This window comes from Camarhynchus parvulus, chromosome 11, assembly GCF_901933205.1.
Source record: "Camarhynchus parvulus chromosome 11, STF_HiC, whole genome shotgun sequence".
NCBI lineage: Eukaryota > Metazoa > Chordata > Aves > Passeriformes > Thraupidae > Camarhynchus > Camarhynchus parvulus.
The window spans coordinates 1,391,663-1,412,054 of record NC_044581.1 but is presented as its reverse complement, the minus strand read 5'-3'; the positions used below and the strand labels follow the sequence as shown (position 1 = coordinate 1,412,054).

Here is a 20,392-nt window from a genome sequence, read left to right as displayed (position 1 = left end):
AGTCCCAGTGTCTACAGACTCTTTTCCGCCTCCAAACTGCATTTTTAGGAGTGTTTTCTATTTGCTGGTCCCATTTATAGGCTTCTAAAACAGGCACTGATCATACAAAAGCCTTCTAAAAATTCATCTGTGCCACAGACAGCATTTCACTCCTCACACAACTGGCAAAGGAGCTTAGAGCCCCCCTCCTCCCCCTGGGGTCATGCGAGCTTCACTTCAGATTAAAGCCAAATTATGAAACAACAATTCAAGCAAATAATGCATTTCAGCACACACACACTTGAGGAGTGATCCATGCCTTGGATCTACCAACCACTGCTCAGGTTGGCTGTTGTAGCTGCAGGAGGAATTAATTAAAACAACCCCAAAAAGCAGAACTTACAGCCCTCTCTGACTCGTGCCCAGGAACTGTTTGGAGGCATAAACAGGAGCGTGGGTAGCATCAATTGCCCAGTATAAAAAGAATGGCTGCTGGCTGGCCTGCTGCTTGCTAATAAAATCCAGAGCTTCCTGTAAACAACAATAAAAATGAATTTATCCTCTGCCATCAAAATTTCTCCAAAAAAAAAAAAAGCAGAAAGTCACCTTGGCTTAGAAGTCAGCACTAAAATAGTACCTGGAGGTAGAGCTGAGTCAAGTTGGCTTCACCTGTCTTCAGATCAATTTTGAAGTCCTCATAGTATCTTAAGAGAAAAGGAATCAGAGAGGGAAAAGAATCAATCCTAAGGAATAAACATCAGAAAAAGGATTTTTTCCCCTTTTATGGATTTGTTCCCCTGTGTAAGGAGGTGACAAACAAGTCACAGTTACTCTTCAGATATTAGAAATATGTCACCATAATTGTTCTTACGGGAGAAACTGGTGACAGAGCTTGATGTAAATTAATGACTTAAAGTTTTGGACAAACCTGAGGGACTGGACTTCTGCTGTAGGGGGCAAAATGCTTTAAAATCTCCTGGTGATTCATAAAGAGCTGGTTGAAATGTGAATAAAATTTCAGAAGTACACAACAACTTTCAGTGAGACAGAGAAATGCTGGAAGCAGAACATGGGCTGCTTTGGAAACATTATTTTAGAGGGATCTTTAGCCAGCAGTAAAGCAGAGAAGGGCCTGGGGAAGTGCTCAGGGGAGTAACAGCAGTGAAATGAGACAACACCAGAGTGAAAAATAAATGGACAAGAAGGGCCCAGACTGCAGACTGGGAGCAGGGAATGGAGCTATGCAAACACACAAAATGTTATTCCAAACAGGAAGAGAAGGCACAAAGAGGTCTTTGAGTGCAGAATGGGAGCAGCTTCCAAGAGTGGAAGCCTTTAGGGTGCCAGGGATGAGCAAACAGCTCTGGGAGGGCAGCCCCACATCCCTGCACCATCCACATGACACTGCCAGGTTGGTCATGGTGTTGGACCTTTAAGAACCACAGAACCAGGGGACCCCAGAATGATCTGGCTTGGATGGACCCCTAAAGCCCATGTAGGTGTGAAATGGCAGCAGGGAGAGCCCGGAGCAGCCCAGAGGCAGGCCAGGAGCTGGGGTATGTAGGAGTGATGGGGGTAGGACAGTGGGGACAGACAGAGATGAGAGATCTCTGCAGCCAGGTCAGGAATTTGGGGTTCATTGCAAAGGGCCTGGGTGCAGGGCCCTGCTGGGAGCTGCCAGCCACAGCTGGAGCAGGCCTGAGGGAAGTGAAGAGAGGGGTACAGAGAGAGAAGGCAAGAGTGTGGTAGAGGATGAGAGAGTAAAAGAGAGGATGAGAGAGCGAGGTTCCTGTTACAATACAATAAATCTTCTGTGTTGAATATTCTGATTCTCACTAACCAATCTAGTACAAGATACAAATCCTACAGCATTTACATACAGCCTATAAGAATCATTACATTACCACACTGTGTTACATTTTAAACCCTAAAAACTCCTCTTTGGGCCCCTTCTGCCAAGCTGTAGGGTCTGCTCTGACCTGCAGGGTCTGCAAGCAGAGGGTGTTGTTCCATCAAAAGGGGATTGCCTTCAGTCAGCCACACCACTGTTTTCCCGTTGTTCAGTAACTCAGGTATCTCAAAGCTTGCCTTCATTTCAATCTCGCTTATAGTCTCCATATTCTCACAATCTTTTGCCAGACAATGATATTTCTAGGGCTGTCCTGTCTCCCTTCCCCACGGGTTACCTGCCAGCCATGTCCCAGTCCCTGTACACGGGGATGTTGGGGCGCTCGGTGCTGTCGTAGGGCCCGAAGTGGCAGTTTGGGGACCCAAACCACTCATCAAAGCCGTGCCTCAGGGGGTGGAACTGGGGCCTGTGCCCCAAGTGCCTGGCAACAAAAACAGCAGGTCACAGTCAAAATTCTGCTGCAGAGGAGCCACACCTCATCAGGTCATCAGAACAGCATGCAAGAACACAGTGTCTGCCTAAGAAATCAAAACTCAAAGCATTTCAATCACATAAATGACTCCAGAGCAGTGTCTTGAGCTCTCTCACACTTGTTGCAAGCACAGCCATGCAGACTCACCCCAGTGCTCACTTATATTCCATTTTATTTACTCTCCAATCACTGTTTTCCATTTTTTCCTTCCACTGGTGTCTTCTCCCATGCTGTCTGATGATCAGCACTGATGGACTACACTGCCCCAAACCACTGCAGAGATGCACACAACGTTTCACTTAAGGATTCTGATCTATGACAAGTCCCTTTTATCCCACTGAGCTGTAAAAACACAAGGCAGAGCTCATGAAATGCACCATTCCATCCTCATCCCCTTTATGGAGCATTCACGCTGCCAAAATGGTACAAAGAGACCTGAATGGAAATGAAATGAGGTTTTTGTGTGCACATGTGGACATAAAACACATTTAGCTACTCCTGATGACAGCTCCTCTCTACTGTGCAGCTTGAAAATCCTCCATCCTTAACATCCAGATGAAGCTCCTCTCTAATCTCCAGGTTTTGTATTGCAAATCCTACATTTCCTGCATTTATAGCACCTTGAGGAGAGAGAATCCCCATGCTCTCTGTCTCTAAAGGGGATCTTGGTGGCTCAATGTTTATTTAACCATTCCATCTTCTCCTCACAAGCCTGATCTGCCCCCTGTCCACTTTGTGCCATCCCCCTCTGCACCTTCTGAGCATAAAGGGCATAAAATGCATTCCCTGGAGTAAAATGACCCTTGGAGTTACTCTGAGCTGTTCCAAATGAGTTATTACAGAAAGAATCCTCATTTCAGCTCTGGTTACAGCTTGGTGATGTAACTGCCACTTCAGGTCTGACCTGCAGGATTCCACCCTTTCCCTTTTTGTAGATGTGGGAACACAAAGTTATTCCTGGCTGTTCCTACAACAGGGCAGATGGAAAAACATCTTATTCTACAAAAGCCCTGAAAGAACTTACAGAGACATTAAACAGTGACTCAGATCCAGATCAGTCTCTGCGTCTTACAGCACAAAAAAATGAGTTTTAATGAAACACAACAAATTCCACACTGGACATGGAAAATACTTGACTTGCAAACTTATAATTAAACCATGGAATTTACTGTCACAGGACACCCTGAAGAGATTTTAGAAGGGATGATGAAACATTAAGAAAATTTTCTGCTGGAAAACCTCTGTGAGGCCAGGATTAGACCCTGCATTTCTTCACACCTCTCCAGGGTATCACTCCCAGCCCTGACCAGGAGAAGTTTTTGGATGCACAATAATGCCCTGCACATTCCTACTTAGTCCTATTCCTGTTAACAGCTGCAGGTCCTTCCAGATTTGCCTTTTTTTCCAAGGAACTGGCACCAATCTGCATTTGCCTTGTTTATTCCTTTTCCCTGAGTGTATGAATTTCCATTTATTAGCACTGAACTGCAGCTGATTGCACCCAGCTCACTGAGCTGATCCCTCAGGGCCATTCTCCTGCCTGGATTTGTGCTGATAAATAATTCACTGTCTTAGGGTGCTTTGCTTTCCTCCCAGTTCCAGCAGGTGAATCCAACCACAATTCAAACTCAGCCTTCTCTAACTTATTAATGAAACTGATAAAGAAATTCCTGTTAGTTTCCACAGGAATTCAGTTCATTAATAAAAACCCAAAATACAGCAAGAGTCAAAGATAAAAACCACGTAGGTGCTCAAGGCAAATTCCAACAGAATATCCTGGTGTTTTCTGATTAAATAAGTGGTGTGAGGTGTGGATAAAAGCCCAGAGTTGAGGAGTTTATAAATACATATACACATATAAAACCTCATCAACTCTTTGTATGAAGACATATGTAAGCACTTGTAATGGGAACACTCAGGAATTGATCCCAGCAGGGGCAAGATCCACCACACTTTCCAAAGTTGGACATTTGAGCTTCAAAAGTTGTTTTTTTTTTTCCTGTAATTCTGTTTTTATTGCTGCTCCTTCCCAACACACACAGAGTGAAATCTCAAAGCAAGACACCTCCAAATAAATTTACCATTTGCCAATGATCTTATTGGTGTAACCAGCTTTCTTCAGGAGCTCTGGAAGCAGTAATTCAGAATCTGGGATTCCTCCTACTATGTCCTGTGGTGTGTATGCTGTGGAAAACAAATCAAAAACACTTTTCTGACTCTCCAAAATATTACAGCACACAGCTCAGGAGTCCCAGCAATGCCATTCCCTGGAAGTCCTCCCATGGGATGGAGAGAATAAATTGATCCAGGGAGGCCAAAGGGAGATTTCCACCCACTTGTGCATGAGGGCAAATGATAAAGGGAGCTGCCACCCCAGAGTGGAGGTGAGACCCTTGAAAGGGAGATGACATAGCAAATCAGGTGCTTTAGGGGTGGTCCTTTTGCTGTAAATTTGCTTTGTGTTTTCTAAAATGAAGGCAGCCTTTTCCTAACTCAAATAACCAATAAAGGTGCTCAGACTGCAAGGGCTGATCTGATCTATTATAGGCTGGACTTGATGATCCCAAAGGTCTTTTCCAACCTAATTCATTCTGTGATTCTGAAGGAAATGAAGAATGTGTCTCAGTCCCTGAGGCTCCCAGGTGTGACTGTGCTCAGGGAATCAACCCCAGGCTGCTGCTCCTGCCCAGCCATGTCCCAGCACGTGGCACTTGTCACTCTGGGACACAAATCAACCCAGGGACCTTCCCTGGCAGCCCCAGAGGCATGAGGGATGGAACCTGCTCTGAAACTGGGTGGAAATCTGCCTGCTGAATAAACCTGTGAGCAGCCAGCTCTCCCCCACCTGATTGTCCCTCACCAGACCCCAATTCCCCTGCCCAGAGGAAACATTTCCCAGCCAGCAGAAACAAATGGATCAAGCAGCCTGGTTTATCCTCCTCATTTGAGGAGGAGGAAGCAATAAAATTCACACTTATTACCCACACTTAACAGGGTTTGGTGGCACTCTGGAACTCCCATGGGGAAGATCCCCTTTGTCCAAAGAGAAACTTCCTACAAGGCCCAGAGGGAAATCAGGAGAGGAAGAGAGGTGAGGGATGAGGCTCCTACCGTTCCTGGCATGTCCATTGGTGGTGTAAAAGCCATTCCTGACCGGGAGCCGGCCCGTCAGCAGGGCTGCCCTTGCTGCAACCAACACAAACATCTCTTTACAGCCATTCTCTGCTTAATGCTCAGGTATTAAAACCTGAATATAGGTATTATATTGTTCTATAATATTATTGTAGGAGGATGAGGGCTGCACACTGACTGGAGCGTGTCAGTGTCCTCTTGTCACAGCCAGCCACTAAATCACTCACACTCTCCCATGAGCCATGGGGAGAACCAGTTCTGATGCATCATTTGAGTTATTCCAGCTGAAATTTGGCCCCTTTATTAAATTAGCCACACTGAAGAGTCATTCCTTTGAATAGTCAATGGAGCAACCCTTACAGCTCAGTTATATATATATTTATAATGTATTTAAGAGGAAATCCTAGCACAAACTGATTAGATGCTCAAGGCTAAGCTTTCGAGCTTGACTGAACAAAAATCATGAAACACAAAGAAAGAGCTGTCCAGCTTTGACAATAAAAGTCAAGTCCTGACTGCAGGGAATATTTAAACAGATGTTTAACTTCAAGCATATGCAGTGCCACCACTGGCTTAGCAGGATTTCAGCATATCTTAAATGCCTTTTCTGAGCAAGGACATCACCAACACACTGGCAAGTGCTATCCTAAATGAGAGCCCAAATAAAAAGCCCCTGTTCTTCATTTTTGCTTCAGTTCTTGGCAGCTAATCAGGTTTGAGGGAAAAAAGAAAGCAAAAAAATAAAGAAACCACCTCACAGAAAAAACAACAAGGAGAAAAATATCTGCCTCTCCCAGACCCAAACGTTCCTTTTATCACTTGTCCCTGTCCCAGGAGTCTTGTAAGACACCAGAGTCAAAAGCAGGACACAAACTGCTGCCTCTCCTTGCACGAAAGTCCCACCAGAGCCAACAGAATTAGACCAAATATGTCCAGCAACAGATCAGATCCTGCTTTGTTTAACCCAAAATGAGAAAGATAAAAAAAATGCAATGACTAAGGCTGGAGCACTGAACTGAAATGGTACAAAAATCCTTCAGCTGCACTGATCACTGAAGCAGTGCTCTGTACAAGCTGAGAGCTGTCGGGTTTCCAATCCAAACAGAAATAAGAAGGGAGCAAAATGCAAGATCAAAGCAGCAAATGTGATCTCTGGCCTGAGGGCAGGCACTGCTTTGGTTGTTAGCCCGTGTCAGAGGCTGGCACACACCCCAAACTCCTCAGAGGGAGGAGATGTTTCTCATGCTGACGTGGTTCCAAGTGCAGTGTACTTACAGGGAGAGCAGAGGGGGCTGGCAGTGTAAAAATCCAGGAACAGCATCCCTTCTGCAGCCATCTGGTCTAGGTTAGGGGTTTCCTTAGAAGGCTCTCCGAAAGCTCCCAAATCCCCCCAGCCCATCTGTAAAAGGAACACACCAGAAGATGTCAAAATCCCTTCCCACAACCACATTTTTTGGGCCCACATAACACTTTCATTGTACCCCTTAATTTATAAATGTTTACAGTGCTCATCTCCCTACTCAGCGCCTCACAAATGTGACACAAATGTGACACAAATGATCTCTGCCAGCCCTGTGGAGCAGGGAACTCTCACACTTTCCCCTGGTGGGTGGGAAATTGAGGATTAAATGATTTATTAACAGGGATTAAAGCACTTGCAAGAAGCCCAGTGCCTTCAGTGTTACTCAGAGGCCTGAGGCACACCCAGAGCAAGGAGGAAGAGGAAGTTACACGTGGTTTACTCAGGGCTGTGCAGCTGCCATGTCTGAGCCCTCAGTGCCTGCCCTGCTGTGCTGGAGGCCAGGATTCCACCTCAGCCTCTGCATCTGTCCCTCTGCAGGACTGCAAACACAAGGGGAAGGCCTGAACTCCAAAGCAGCACTGCAGGAAAAGCCAGGCAGTGTTTGAAAAGCCTGAGGAATCTGCCAGAGGCATCACCAGTCCCTGTGCTTATCTGCAGGAGTGTGCCTCCACCCTGCTCTTCCTCCTGACCCCGAGGGGACACACCAGGAGAACCACAACATTCCCATCAGGGCTCTGTGCTCACTGCTGGAAACCATTCCCAGCTCCAGGCAGAAGGCTCTGGAAGGGAGCAGCTCAATGAGCACCACAGGTGCTGGGGATTCTGCTGTGCCTTGGGAAAGGCAAGGTGTGTGTCAGGTGAGCCACGGATGCATCCAGATCCTCAGGGAACCACCTGGTGCCATCAGCTTGGACAAGGAAATCGTTGCAGAAATGGTTTCTGAGTTAAGGAGCAATTAAATGGTTCCCCCTGGGATGAGGAATTAAAGTGGACCCAATGGATTCATCCCCAAGTTCTTGATTTTTGTTTATCAAGGAAGAAAGACAAAAAGAATCTTGTGTGGCTCTAATTCCAGAGTTACAGAGGGTGAAGGGACAAAATCCAGGGAAAGGTGTATTTAATGAACATATTAAATAAATCAATAGTTCACAGAAGCTGCAGACAGGAGCCTCATGCTGTACCATCACTTCCAGAGTGGGAGAACCCCTGTCCCAGAGAGCTTTCCTCTGGAAAATTACAAACACCAGCCTGGGAGGGGGAAATACTCCTGAATGGAAAACCGAAATCACTGAGCTTGGGAAATACTCTGAGCCCAAGCTGTGCCCAGTCCCCACCTTGTCCCCAGCCCAGAGCACTGAGTGCCACCTCCAGTCCTTCCTTGGGCACCTCCCGGGCTGGGCACTCCAAACCTGCCTGGGCAGCCCCTGCAGAGGCTCAGCTGGCTGGAAAAGCAGGGGATTCTCCTGCTCAGGAGTGTGGGAACACCATGGAACAATGGGCACGATAAACTGGCAGAAAGGGAAGGGTTTGCCCACCCTCGTGAGCTCCTTGAGTAGCTTCAAACAGCAACAAACATTTCCACATTTCCGCCACAAACACACCCGGAAGGGGACAGGAAATTATCAGGAGAGAAGCAAACTGGGTAGATGGCAGTGACCTGAATGTATTGGAAATGAATATAATTCCTTATCAATGTGGCCAAGGGTGCAAAATTGAAAAGATTTTGAGTTAGAAATAAATCTGCGATAATTTCTGCTCTTTAATAATTTACTGTCATTTCTTCTCTTCCCAGTTCAGAGAGCAATAATGAGCAGAATTACTTTTCTTGTTCAGTTTTTCAGGAGGCCACCAAGCCCCTTCTTGTGACCAGCAATCATCAGGGTAGGAAGGGAGCGCTGGAGATCATCCAGCCCAAGGCAGGGACACCTGGGGCAGGTGACACAGGGACACGTCCAGGTGGCTTTGGGATGGCTCCAGACAGGAGACCCCACGTCCCTGGGCAGCTGTGCCAGGGCTCTGCCACCCTCCATGGGCACAGACTCTCCCTCGCGTTCAGAGGGAACTTCTCGTGGTTTGGTTCGTGGCCGCTGCTGCTCCTCCTGTCCCTGGACACCCCTGGGAACAGCCTGGCACCGTCCTGTGACACCCACGGGAACGTTTGTACGGACTGATGGGACCCCTGTCAGCCTGCCCTGCCCGGCCGGACCCGCCCGGCTCCCGGTCCCGCCTCAGCCGCACAGCGCTCCGGGCCCCGCACACCCGTCCCTCCATGTCACCCCCCCGCGGGACGACACCACCCCTCGGAGTGGCCGCACTCACGTCGTCCATGAGCAGCAGGACGATGTTGGTGGTGGCGGTGGCGGGGCCCAGCAGGGCCCAGCAGAGCCCCAGCGGGCCCAGGGCCCAGCGCAGGCCCCGCGGCCCCGGCGCCGCGCTCGCCATGGCAACCGGGCCGCGCGCGCCACCTGACCGCGCCGCACCACGTGACCGCGCGTGCCGCGTGACCCGGCGGGACCGGGAGGGGCGGGGCCAAGATGGCGGTGTGCATCGCCGTGATCGCCAAGGAGGTGCGGGGCGGCGGGACACGGGGGGACAGCGGGACACGGGGGGACAGAGGGACACGGGGGGACGGCGGGACACGGGGACAGCGGGCCCAGATGGCGTCATGAGGCCTGAGTGGGGCCGGGTGCAGCAGCGAGGTGTGAACGGGGAGCAGAGGCCTCAGGTTGTGCGGCTGAGGGGAGCAAGGATCAGTGGGGTCGGGAGAATGCTGAGGGGAAAGAGGCCGGGGCTGTGGGGCCGGGGAGGTTGTGGGGTATGGGAGAGGGGAATGGGCAGGATTTTGGGTTGTGGGGTTGAGGGGAACAGGGAGTCAGTGGGGTCTGGGGAAGGGTGAGGGGAGAGGGGCTGGGCCTCAGGTTGTGGGGTTGTGGAGGACAAGAGATCAGTGGGGTGTGGGAAAGGGTGAGGGGACGGTCACCCTTTTTTAGGGTCTGAGCAGGACTGGAGCTGTGGGGTAGGGGAGAGGGCAGTGGGCAGGATCTCGGGTTGTGGGGTCTGGATGGGGGTGAGGGAAGCAGAACAGAGCCAGGGGCAGGGCTGGGCAGCCGCTGGGGTGAATTGGGCTGGGCAGCCAGCACAGGCACAGTGTGAGGGTGCTCTGGGCTGTCCTGCTGCAGGGACAGAAGGGTTTTCCTTGGCACAGACAGGCACAGGCTCTGCTGGGGCAGGAGAGCACAGAGACCTGAGCCTTGTGTGCTGCCTGTGCAAATGGTTCTCCTGCCGCGGGGACAGCTGTGCTCCAGAGGTGCTGTGCTGGGAACAGAAAGGGTTAACCAGCTCTGGCAGCAGCAGTTCCAGGCAGTGTGGCTTGCTCTGCTCCCAGAATTACCCCCTGTACATCCGGAGTGTCCCCACGGAGAACGAGCTGAAGTTCCACTACACCGTGCACACCTCCCTGGACGTGGTGGATGAGAAGATCTCAGCCATGGGCAAAGCCCTGGTGGACCAGAGGGAGCTCTACCTGGGGCTCCTCTACCCCACTGAAGACTACAAGGTGTATCTTTGTCAAGCCTTGGGCCAGGCCACTGTGGGTTTAGTTTAATCACAGAATGTCCTGAGCTGGAAGGGATCATCCAGTCCAACCCCAGCCCTGCCCAGACACCCCAACAACCCCACCCTGGGCATCCCTGAGAGCACTGTCCAACCTCTCCTGGAGCTCTGGCAGCTTTGAGGCCATGCCCATTCCCTGGGGAGCCTGGGCAGTGCCCAGCACCCTCTGAGGGAAGAACCTTGCCCTGCTCTCCACCCTGAACCTGCCCTGGCCCAGCTCCAGCCATTCCCTGGGTGCTGTCCCTGTCACAGAGAGATCAGCTCAGTGCCTGCCCCTCAGGAGGAGGTTCCCCCATGTTTCCTGTCAGCCTGCCCCTCTGGGCACAGCCCAGCCTGGTTTTTGGCTGTGTGGGAGCAGCTCCTTGACCCCTGCCCAGCTATGGCTACGTGACCAACTCCAAGGTGAAGTTTGTCATGGTGGTGGACTCCTCCAACACAGCCCTGAGGGACAACGAGATCCGCAGTGTGAGTGCCCCAGAGCACAGCCACCTCACTGGGGCTGCCCCTCCCAGCTCCCCAGGACTGCTGAGGAGCCAGCAGTTGATGGATTCACCTCCCCTCCCTTTGCAGATGTTCCGGAAGCTGCACAACTCCTACACAGACATCATGTGTAACCCCTTCTACAACCCTGGGGACAGGATCCATTCCAGGTGAGTGGCTTGTGTCCACATGGATCTCTTGGACACCTTCCTGGCATTTTCAGGGCACCTCTGATGCCACAGGACCAACCTGTGGTTGGCCAGTTCAGGTGTGTGCTCTAAGAGCATTAATGAGAACAGTGCTGTTGGTTTGGGGCCATTCCTACTCCTGCAAAACTGAAGGTGTCATAAAAAGTTCTACTGAACTCCCACTGCTACCTCAGAACTGGGGTTACAAACATTAAGCCAAAAAAAAAATGTATCTTTTTGGGACAAAGAATTACCTGAAAATAGAGGTAACAATAGTTGGACTTGATGGTCCTAGAGGTCTTTTGCAGATTTAATAACTGTGAATATTAAAGTGTAGTAAGTAGAACAGGCTAGAGTGAACAAGTGCCCTTGTCCAGGGTTTATCCTTGGGTAGGGACAAACATGCAGCACATGGAATTCCTCACCTGTGAGGGTCAGTGTCCCTCATTCCCATTGTAACCTCACAGGGAATTTCAATAAATTGGGAGTTGCTGTGGCCTTGGCAAGAACAACTTTGCAGACACAGAGCAGCAGCCAGGATAAGACCTGTCCTTACCTCAGCTTAATTAAAAGTCATTAATCCCTCAACAGCCTGTGCTGTAAAGAGGAAAACCCTGTGTCCAGGCAGAGGCAGGGTGAGAAAGTGGTTTTGTTACAGAAGCTGTGCAGAATGAGCTGCTTCCTTTAATAATCTCTGGTTATTTCCCTCTCCAGGGCTTTTGATACCATGGTGAACTCCATGATGATGCAGGTGTGCTGAAGCCCTTGCCACCCCCCTGGGAAACATTCCCTGTGTGCAGGAACATGCCTGCAGTGCTGTAAATATTCCATTCTGTGTAATAATTTAAATTTGTTCTGTGTAAAATAAACGTGACACCTGCAAGGTTTGCCTGGATTTGTACTCGAGCAAACACAAACCACTGCTCACAGACTCATGGCATGGTTTGGGTGGGAAAGGACACTAAAGCCACCTCATAGGGACATCTTGCACTGTCCCAGGCTGCTCCAAGCCCCCCTGGAACAAGAGGAGCTCCAAGGGCCCTTCCAACCCAAACCTTTCCAGGAGTTTCCCTGCCTGGGCTGATTTCTGGGTGCCTCAGGTGCTGTTACCACTTTGCACAGTGACTCCCAGCCCAGGTAGAGCAGCTGGAATAAACCCACCCAATCCAGGCATGGATTAAGCCATCAGGATTGCACAGCTGCCTGCCTCATCCCAAATTCATCTCCATTAGCATCTCCTCCCCTGCAGCTCCCTGCTGCTCTAATTACAGACTCCCACATCAGCAGCAGGTATTTATCTGGAATAAAGCACAAATTGCACTGAAAAGCACCCCAGCTCCATCACTCCTGCTTCAGCAGAGGAGATGCAGGCAGGAGCAGGCACACACAGCTCTACTGCAAGCACCTCCTCAGTTCAAAACCACAGAAACCAGCTAAAAATAACAGATCTGCCCAGCCCCAGGGGACCCCAGGAGCCTGGACAAAGCCAGAACTGCACATGAACTTCACACAGCAGGATCATTTATTTTAAAAATAAGTAACAGTTACAAATGCTTTCTCAAACAGAACTTAAGTACATTTTATCAGCAACCACCTGGAATATCATGGGAGGCTCAAGCCTCTCCCACCATCTCCACAAGGCACAGCTGTGCACTGTTATCCACAAATGTTTTCATCTAAAAAATTTGGCTGTTTTCACTCACAGAGATGGCAGCTCAGTGTTGCCTCTTCCACAAGAGAGTCCAAATACCCCAAAGTAGTTTTTTATTAAAAAATAACCCTCAAAAATTTATAATCCTATCAAACAGAAGCCCTAGAAAAAGCTGGTTTATAGTCTAAGCCTAAGGGTATCTCAAATCAAGGTCAGTCTCAGCAGCTCTGAGGACAATATCAACACAACATGAAGAGTTAAGGCCCCAAGCTTTAAAAAAATCTAGAGATCTTAAAGGGGAAAAAAAAAAAATCAGTGGGATTTTTAGCCTGGCAATGCCCCTGAGCTGTGAAAAGCTGCTTTAGGAGTCGGTTGCATCTGCTGCATCTGGGTTAGAGGAATCCTAACCAAGGATCCTGAAAGATTAGAGGGAGAATTACATAATAAAACCCATTTCCATGCAGAACTTCTCCCAGGAATGCTGTCTGCCCGGGTTCCCAGCCTGCCCATTCTAACACAAAGCTTTTCCTTTAAAAACATGGGGCTGCATAAACACAAATCCAGCAGGAAAGGGAAGAGCCAGGACCCTTAACTTCCCTGGTACCCAGCTCCTGTGGTGCTCTTTGGTCCTGAGCCTCCAGCAGGGCTCCCACCATCCCCAAAAGTGACTCCAGAGCAGGAATGGTGATGGGAATGAAGAGACCAGACCAAACCTGCACCAGTGAAGGTGGTTTTGTAATGCTGCTATGCAAGAAATAAAGTGAGGAGTTGCCAGCACCTTTTAACCCCTGGAGCTTGGAATAAAGGCAGGAGGGAAGGAAGAGGGGTTTGCTGACAGCCAAACTAAAAAAAGAGGAAGGATTTTGTGACACCCAGGTCTTGTTTAACTACCACAGAGATACAGAGGCTCCCAGAGAAACAAGAGATGCTTTTTTCCCTGTCCTGGATGCACAAACACAGCGAGCTAAAAACCAGACCCAAACCACACCAGGCTTCCCAAGAGGAAGGTCACACCCAGGGCTGATGAAGGAAAAGCTCCCCAGCAATCAGATCTGGAGCTGCAGCAACCCAAAACTTTCTCCATGGATTTGGGAAAGGAAACAGCCTTTAGGTTCTCAGAAGAAGAGAAGGCTGAGCATCCAGCTGCTGTAGGAAGAGCTGAGGAGCTTCATGGCCAAGCAGTGGCATGGAAGGCATGCAGCCAGGCAGGAGCCAAACCAAACCCTCCAGGACAGCCTTTTCCATGGGATAAGGAGGAGTCTTGATGGTCTGGGAGAGCTCTTCCCTTCCCAGGACAGAGTTCTCTGGAATGAGCCTGTTCTCCGTGCAAACACAACGCTCTGGGCAGAGGTGGGATGAGCTCTCCTGGGTGCTGGCAGCATGCAGCAGATCCCATCTTCCCTCCTGCAGCCCAGCACGGGGCTCACCAGTAATCCTCACGGCCAGGCAGATGGCATTTTTAAAATTAATCTTTTTTGGCTTGGGCAGGCATATTTTTAAATCTCTCCAATCCCGTCTCCTCGTTTCAAGTCCCACTGGCATCACCAGGCAGTCCAGCCTCTTCTAGTATGGAAAATACCAAGGCAGCAGCCTTGCCCGACCCCTACACAGGAACAAAAGCAACACCCTGAGGCACAGGGGCACCACTCCCTGCTTGCTCCTTCACCCTTCCAGGGGCTGGGATCCCCCCTCCTGCACAGCCAGGCACTGGTCAGGCTGGCAGTGCAATGCCCACCCACCACTCCCCAAAATTCCTGCAGGGACAGGGTGACAACTCCAACATTCCAGATATTCCTTCCCACCAGAGCCCTCCTCCATCCTCCCAGGGTGAGAGGGGCACAGCAAAGCCCATCGTGCTGCACACCTGAGGAGCCCCCACAGCCAGCCTCACCTGTAGGTTCTCCCCCTGACCCGGGGCTGCTGCCCGTAGGGGCCCCCCCAGCGGCCCAGCCCGCCCCGGGCGTGGAAGCAGCCCCGGTAGCCGCCGCGGTCCGTGCTGCTGATGCCGGGCATGTTGGTCCTCTTGGGCAGCACCTGCAGGGCAGGGAGGGGCTGCTGGAGCTGGGGTTTGGCCCAGCCCCAGGCAGGCAGGGCTGGGAATGGGGGGAGCAGCCCCCCAGGGCCCCCCCAGCTCTCACCTTGATGACACGGCCCCTGAAGACGCTCTCGTCCAGCTCCACCGCAGCCTTCACAGAGCTCTGCTCCTCGAACTCGATGTAGGCATAGCTGTGGGCAATGCTGTGAGCAGAGCCCCAGGGACACCCTGCAGACCCCCAGCCCCCCCTGCACACTGCACTGACCCTTTGGGGTGGCCCGAGAACTTGTCACAGAGGATGGTGACGCGGTTGATCTGCCCACAGCTGTTGAAGTGAGACTCCAGCTCTTCTGCTGTGCCCCCGTAATCCACCTGCAATGACAGCCCCAGCCCTCAGCTCGCTGGCATGATGCCTTGGGGTTTAGCTTTTACATTCTTCAGGTTCTCTGCTGCCTGGTGTGCAACTCTGAAACTTCCCATGAGGTGTTAGTAGGGTCTCTTCACAGGGTGGTTGGACAAAACTATCCCTTCCCAGCTGGAGAATCAAGGACAGCCTTACCCAAAAAGCACAAACAGCTGTGAAGGGAAGGGGGCAAGGCAGGGGGTTGAGACTTCATGACCTGGAGCTGTAACTGGACAATTGAACCCAATATGTAGATGAACCAAAACTTATAAAAGTGTAAAAACTTGTGACTGGGATCCATCTTGGATTCAACCTGGGTGCAGCCCTGGCCAGGCTCTTGTGCTGCCCAAGGTGTGTTCTTTTAAGGCCTTTCAGTAAATACCTATCTTGTCCATTTAGCTCTGTCTGGTCTCTGTTCCAGACCAGCCTCTCAAGGCAGCAAATCCAGCAGGGGAGACAAAGGGCCCAGCTGGCCCCCCCAGCACAGCTCAGCCCCTACTGAGGGTCAGGGGACCCTCCCAGCTCTGAGTGCTCCCACCTGGAACACAAATCCAACAGACAACCCGCCCTGTTTTGAAGGAACAGGCAACACCACGGCAACACCACACAACCCACAGCTTCCAGGGGACTTTTGGGGAGCTGACATTGCAACAGGTGAGCTGCAAGTGGCAGACAATGAGCCACGTTCCCAGCCTGGGCTGAGGAGAAACACTGGGATGGGAACAGCCAGGCTTTGGGGGGAGAGGTGGGCCCCACACCAGGGATTTGGGCCACACACCCAGCTGAGCAGTGGCAGGGGCTCCCACTTACATTGCCCACGTAGATGGAACGCTGGTCAGCCTCCATCTTCTCCTTGGTTGTCAGTGGGAAGAGAGCTGTGGAGAGAAGGGATTTGTCATGGACAGAGGGACATCTGCCTGCTCCCAGCACAGCCACCCCTGAGCTCCCCAGATCCCCAGTCACATCCAGGGGCATCCAAACCCTCACTCTGCTGCCTCCTCCTCCACCCCCTTGCCCCTTTTCACAGTGACTCCTCTACTGGGGCTGTTGGTACTAAACTCAATTACTTAATTGAATTAAATGCAATTAAATTAATTTACTACATCTGGGCTCACACAGGTAGGTGGTTAGAGCTGATAGAATGTGCATTAGCAGGCCTGGAACCCCCTTTACCCACCTTATGTGCCCAGTGAGGCAGAGGCAAATACTCTGGTTGTCATCCTGTGCCACACAGGGGTCCCTGAGGAGGGACAAAAGCATCCAGGGACAACCCATACCTGCTTCTGAGCTCATGAACAGGTGATTCTCAGCTTCCAGCTGCAGCTCCTTCAGCCTCTCATCCTCCTTCTCTATTTCCCGCAGTTTGGCTTTGATGGCCTCCAGCTCCTGAATCCCAAACCAAGAATTGCACGAGCAGCACTCGGAGCAGGGACACCCCAGGTGTAAAAACGCCCCCATTTCCTTGGGGCACCAGGGAAAGCTGGCTCACTGTCCAGGCAGGCACTCACCGGGTCCTGAACATCCTGCTTCTCCGCGCTGTTCCCCTCCTGGGGGCTCGGCTCTGAGCCCTCATCCGCTGCCTTGCACACGGCTGCCACCTCCGCCACGTCCCAGGGCGCCGCCTCCGCTTGCAGGGACGGTGGGTCCTGCCACCAGATCTCCGAAGTGTCCAGGAACAGAGGACTGGGCAGGAGAGGGGGCAAAAGGGCATTGAACCAACAGCCATTTAACGTCTCGGCTAAAGCACAGCCTCCGCCAGGCGAGGGCGTGCAGGGCGTTTCCAGCAGGAGGATGGAGAGGTGGCATTAATGCAGCTGCTTCTCTGTGCAGCAAAGCCCCAGACTGCAAAGCGCAGCCAAAAGGGCTCCGGTTCACACTGAGCCGATTCCCAGCTCACGGGGGCTACAGAGGGAACAGGGAAGCAGCTGCCCTAAAGCGCAAAAACCCCAGCGGCGGGTAGGGAAGGGAACGGGCAGGCAGCACACGGCCACCGGCAGAGCTGCGGAGAGCGAACAGCCGAGGAAGAGCCGCACCCTCCCAACCCCCGAGGGGCGCACGGAAGGACACGCCCTCTGACCCGGGGGAGCGGAGAGCCGCCCGGGCAGCAGCCCGTGGAGCGGTGTCCGGCCGTGCCGGGCGGTGTCCCGGAGCCGTGTCCGGCCGGAGGCCCCGCGGCCCCGAGCTCGCACGCACCTGGCCCGGCCCCCGAACATTGCTGCGCGCGGCCCGCGCCACCGGCGACCACGTGCGGCTCTCCCGCCACCACGAGCGGGGCTCGTGCCCGCGCGCCACTTTTCACACATCAGCGGCCAATCGGGGCGGGGCGCGCGCCCAGGCCCCGCCCACCCGCCGGCAGGGGCGGTCTCGGGGCCGCGGGTTCGAGACCCGGCAACGCCGTTCAGCTGGGGCGGATCGGGGTGGGCAGGGCTCCTCCGCCCCTCCCAGCGCAGCGGGCCGGCTGTGGGGCCGGGGCTGCGGCCAACCGGCAGCGCAGGTGCAGCAGGGGGCACCCCAAGGGCGGAGCTGCAGCCACAGGTGGGACACATCCCTCTGAGTGCCCCGAGGACACACCTGAGTTACCCCTCCATGGACGCCCCTCCTTTGCAGTGAGCGGCTCCAGGGCCGTAATGAACCCCCGAGGCAGGAGTGGGGGCACAGGGTGCAAAGCACTGCCAGGAGTGGGGGATGAGGGCACCCAGCACAAGCCCAAGCTATGGAGCCTCTGGTTGATATTAAATTGTCTTTATTACACAGATACAGAGTTAAGAACAGACATAACCTGAATCATAAAGTTTACATCTTTCACAGGTCAAACATACAGTACACTTAGAGAAAGCGGGGAACAGCAAGGGGGGACAGCATGCCGAAGGAAAGTCCTACCACGTCATCTCTCATCGTGGGCTGGCCCCACGCCTGGCCCGGGCGGGGGGCTCTGCTTTCCAACCCCCCCGGTGTCCCCAGGCCGGGGCTGGCAGGGCAGCCGGGGCAGGGCTCAGCCCCGCACGGGCCCGGGGAAGCGGCCGCCAGGGACGGGGGACACCGGCACCACCTCCCCGCCGGGGCCATGGCGTTCGGTGACATCGGAGGAGCCCCCGGGGCCGCCACGGCGCGGGGGACACCCCATCACAGTGCCTGGGACCGGGGAACACAGTGGCATCTTGTCCCCAGCCTCAAACCCGCTGGGACGCAGAGGGGGATCCCAGCAGTCCCCGGAGGAGGAAGAGGAGGAGGAGGAGGAGGAGGAGGAGATGCTGCAGGGGAGTTCGGGGGGCTCTGGCAGTGATGGAGCAAAAGCCAGGCACGTGTGGGAGCCCTGCTCCAGCCTCGCCGGGACGTGGCACTTTGGTTTCAGCTGGGATTTTGGGTTGGGAACGAGAGGAAGGGGCTGGAGAGGGGACCCCGAGAGAGCCACGTCCCTCCTGCCACCTCCCAGCTCGGTGCCACACCAGCACCCAGCGCCCTGGGCTCTGCCTCCCCGCGGGCACGGGCACCTGCGACACGCTGTCCCCGTGTCCCCAGCACGGCCCCCTGCCCCAGCCGGGACCGGAGCAGGACACCCGGGAGCAGCCTGGGGACCCGATGTGGCACCCCGTGTCCCCAGGCTGCCCCACAGCCCCCGCCCCGGCCAGGCTGTGCCAGCACCACACTGCCCCCTCCGAGGTGCCACCAGAGGGGCACAGCACGTGGCACAGGTCCCTTGGTCCCCAGCACCACCATTTCGGAGCAAAGCCCCAGGGAAACACCCACAGCACCACCGCAGCCCCGCGGCCGCTCCGTCCTCCCCGCAGCACTATTTTTATTTTATTTTTTTGGGAAATCTGACATTTAAAGCTGTCGTTCTGGTTTGGCCGCCCGTCACCGCCGTGCCCTCCCTCCCCTCCCTCGGCTTTTGGTTTCAATGCAAGGTTCTGTAGAGTAGTTTTATTCTTAATTAAAATTTAAAAAAAAAATCATAATAATTCCAAACAAAAAAAAGCAAACCAGCAGGGAGTGGAGCGGAAAGGAGAGCAGACCCTGGGGAAGGGCTCTGGCCCCCGGTTTCCCGGCGAGGTGGAGGTAGAGAGGCAGAGCCCCGGCAGGAGCGGGGCCGGGGACGGGCGGGGACACGGCGGGGACGGGCCGGACACCCGGGCGAGCAGGGGCACCTGCAATACTCTTATATATTACCTCTTCTCAGGAAACGTAAGAAAAATAGACAATATTACATATGTCACACCATAAATAAAGTGAACAGTCACGGGAGGGGCACCCGGCGACGCTCCCAGCGTTGGGGTGGGGGGCACAGAAACCACCCAAGGGGTGCACCGAGGTCTTGGGGGACACAGAAACATCCCCAGGGTTGGGCCAAGACCTTGGAGTGCACAGGAAACCCCTGGGGGGATGCGCCAAGACCTTGGGGCGCACAGAACCTTCCCAGGAGGATGCACCAAGATCTTGGGGTGCAGAGAAACCTCCTGGGGGGGATGCACCGAGACCTCAGAAGAACAACCCTGGGAGGATTCAGAGAGATCTCGGGGTGCACAGAAACCCCTCAGGGTCTCAGGGTGCACAGAACTCATCCCAAGGTGACGCACCAAGATTTTGGGGTGTGCAGAGCCCTCCCAGGGGATGCACCAAGGCCTTGGGGCGCACAGAACCCGCAGCAGGGCTGGGTGACAGTGGCACAGGGCCAGTGACATCACCCTTGGCGTGTCCCAAGCTCTGCTGTGGCCCAGCCCAGCCCTGTGACCGGCAGCACAATCCCCACCCCAGCCCCGAGCCCTTCCCTCCTCTTCCTCCCCTACGGAAAACACACAGGATGGGTTTTGCAAATGCAGAAAAACTACAGCTCCTCTCGATGCCAGGCCTGCTCCGGCCAGCGCCACGGCTCCACGCTTCCTCCTCGTCCTTTATTTGGCAAACGTCTCTTATTATTATCACTAGCATTATTATTATTATTATTATGGTTCATTTTTGGACCTCTGCAGACACTATTTACATTCACATTAGCGCACAGCACTGCTGCCTCCGCTCGGAGCTCGGGCTTCCCCTATTGCACTTCCTCCTCCGTGCTGCTCCAGCGAGGCAAGAATCCCAATAATCCACATTGTCCTTGGCCAGGAAGGCGGCAGCGTTCCTTTTCCTTTTCCTTTCCTTTTCCTCTTAAAAATCCTTGTGAAACAAATCCAGCGCGGGGTGTGGGAGCAGCCTGGCAGTGAAGGGATGGGGGGTCCCCCGACAGCTTTGGG

The 20,392-nt window shown here is 53.2% G+C and overlaps 3 protein-coding genes across 3 annotated transcripts in view; 1 reads left to right on the top strand and 2 right to left on the bottom strand.

Annotated features, from left to right (window-relative positions):
• The window catches only part of GALNS (galactosamine (N-acetyl)-6-sulfatase), a 40,507-nt gene extending 31,261 nt beyond the window's left edge, over positions 1-9,246 (bottom strand). Inside the window, exons 1-7 of the mRNA XM_030956296.1 lie at positions 9,115-9,246; positions 6,768-6,891; positions 5,472-5,546; positions 4,442-4,544; positions 2,166-2,309; positions 617-683; positions 383-510 (exon numbers count right to left, since the gene is read on the bottom strand). Of these exons, the coding sequence (XP_030812156.1) occupies positions 383-510; positions 617-683; positions 2,166-2,309; positions 4,442-4,544; positions 5,472-5,546; positions 6,768-6,891; positions 9,115-9,237 (764 nt within the window). The 5' untranslated portion in view covers positions 9,238-9,246. The remainder of the gene's footprint in view (positions 1-382; positions 511-616; positions 684-2,165; positions 2,310-4,441; positions 4,545-5,471; positions 5,547-6,767; positions 6,892-9,114) is intronic.
• Positions 9,247-9,306: 60 nt separating this feature from the next.
• On the top strand, positions 9,307-11,970 carry TRAPPC2L (trafficking protein particle complex 2 like). Its single transcript, XM_030956034.1, has 5 exons — positions 9,307-9,362; positions 10,181-10,353; positions 10,785-10,872; positions 10,978-11,057; positions 11,790-11,970. Exons 1-5 carry the CDS (start codon positions 9,330-9,332, stop codon positions 11,833-11,835), a joined length of 420 nt encoding a protein of 139 aa, XP_030811894.1. The 5' UTR covers positions 9,307-9,329; the 3' UTR covers positions 11,836-11,970.
• Positions 11,971-14,245: 2,275 nt separating this feature from the next.
• Positions 14,246-17,418, bottom strand: PABPN1L (PABPN1 like, cytoplasmic). Its single transcript, XM_030956151.1, has 8 exons — positions 17,358-17,418; positions 16,673-16,847; positions 16,442-16,550; positions 15,975-16,039; positions 15,027-15,133; positions 14,865-14,952; positions 14,618-14,760; positions 14,246-14,329 (listed from the first exon to the last, which is right to left on the bottom strand). The coding sequence occupies exons 1-8, from the start codon at positions 17,375-17,377 to the stop codon at positions 14,290-14,292; spliced, it is 747 nt and encodes a 248-aa protein (XP_030812011.1). The 5' UTR covers positions 17,378-17,418; the 3' UTR covers positions 14,246-14,289.
• Between the last annotated feature and the right edge of the window lie 2,974 nt (positions 17,419-20,392).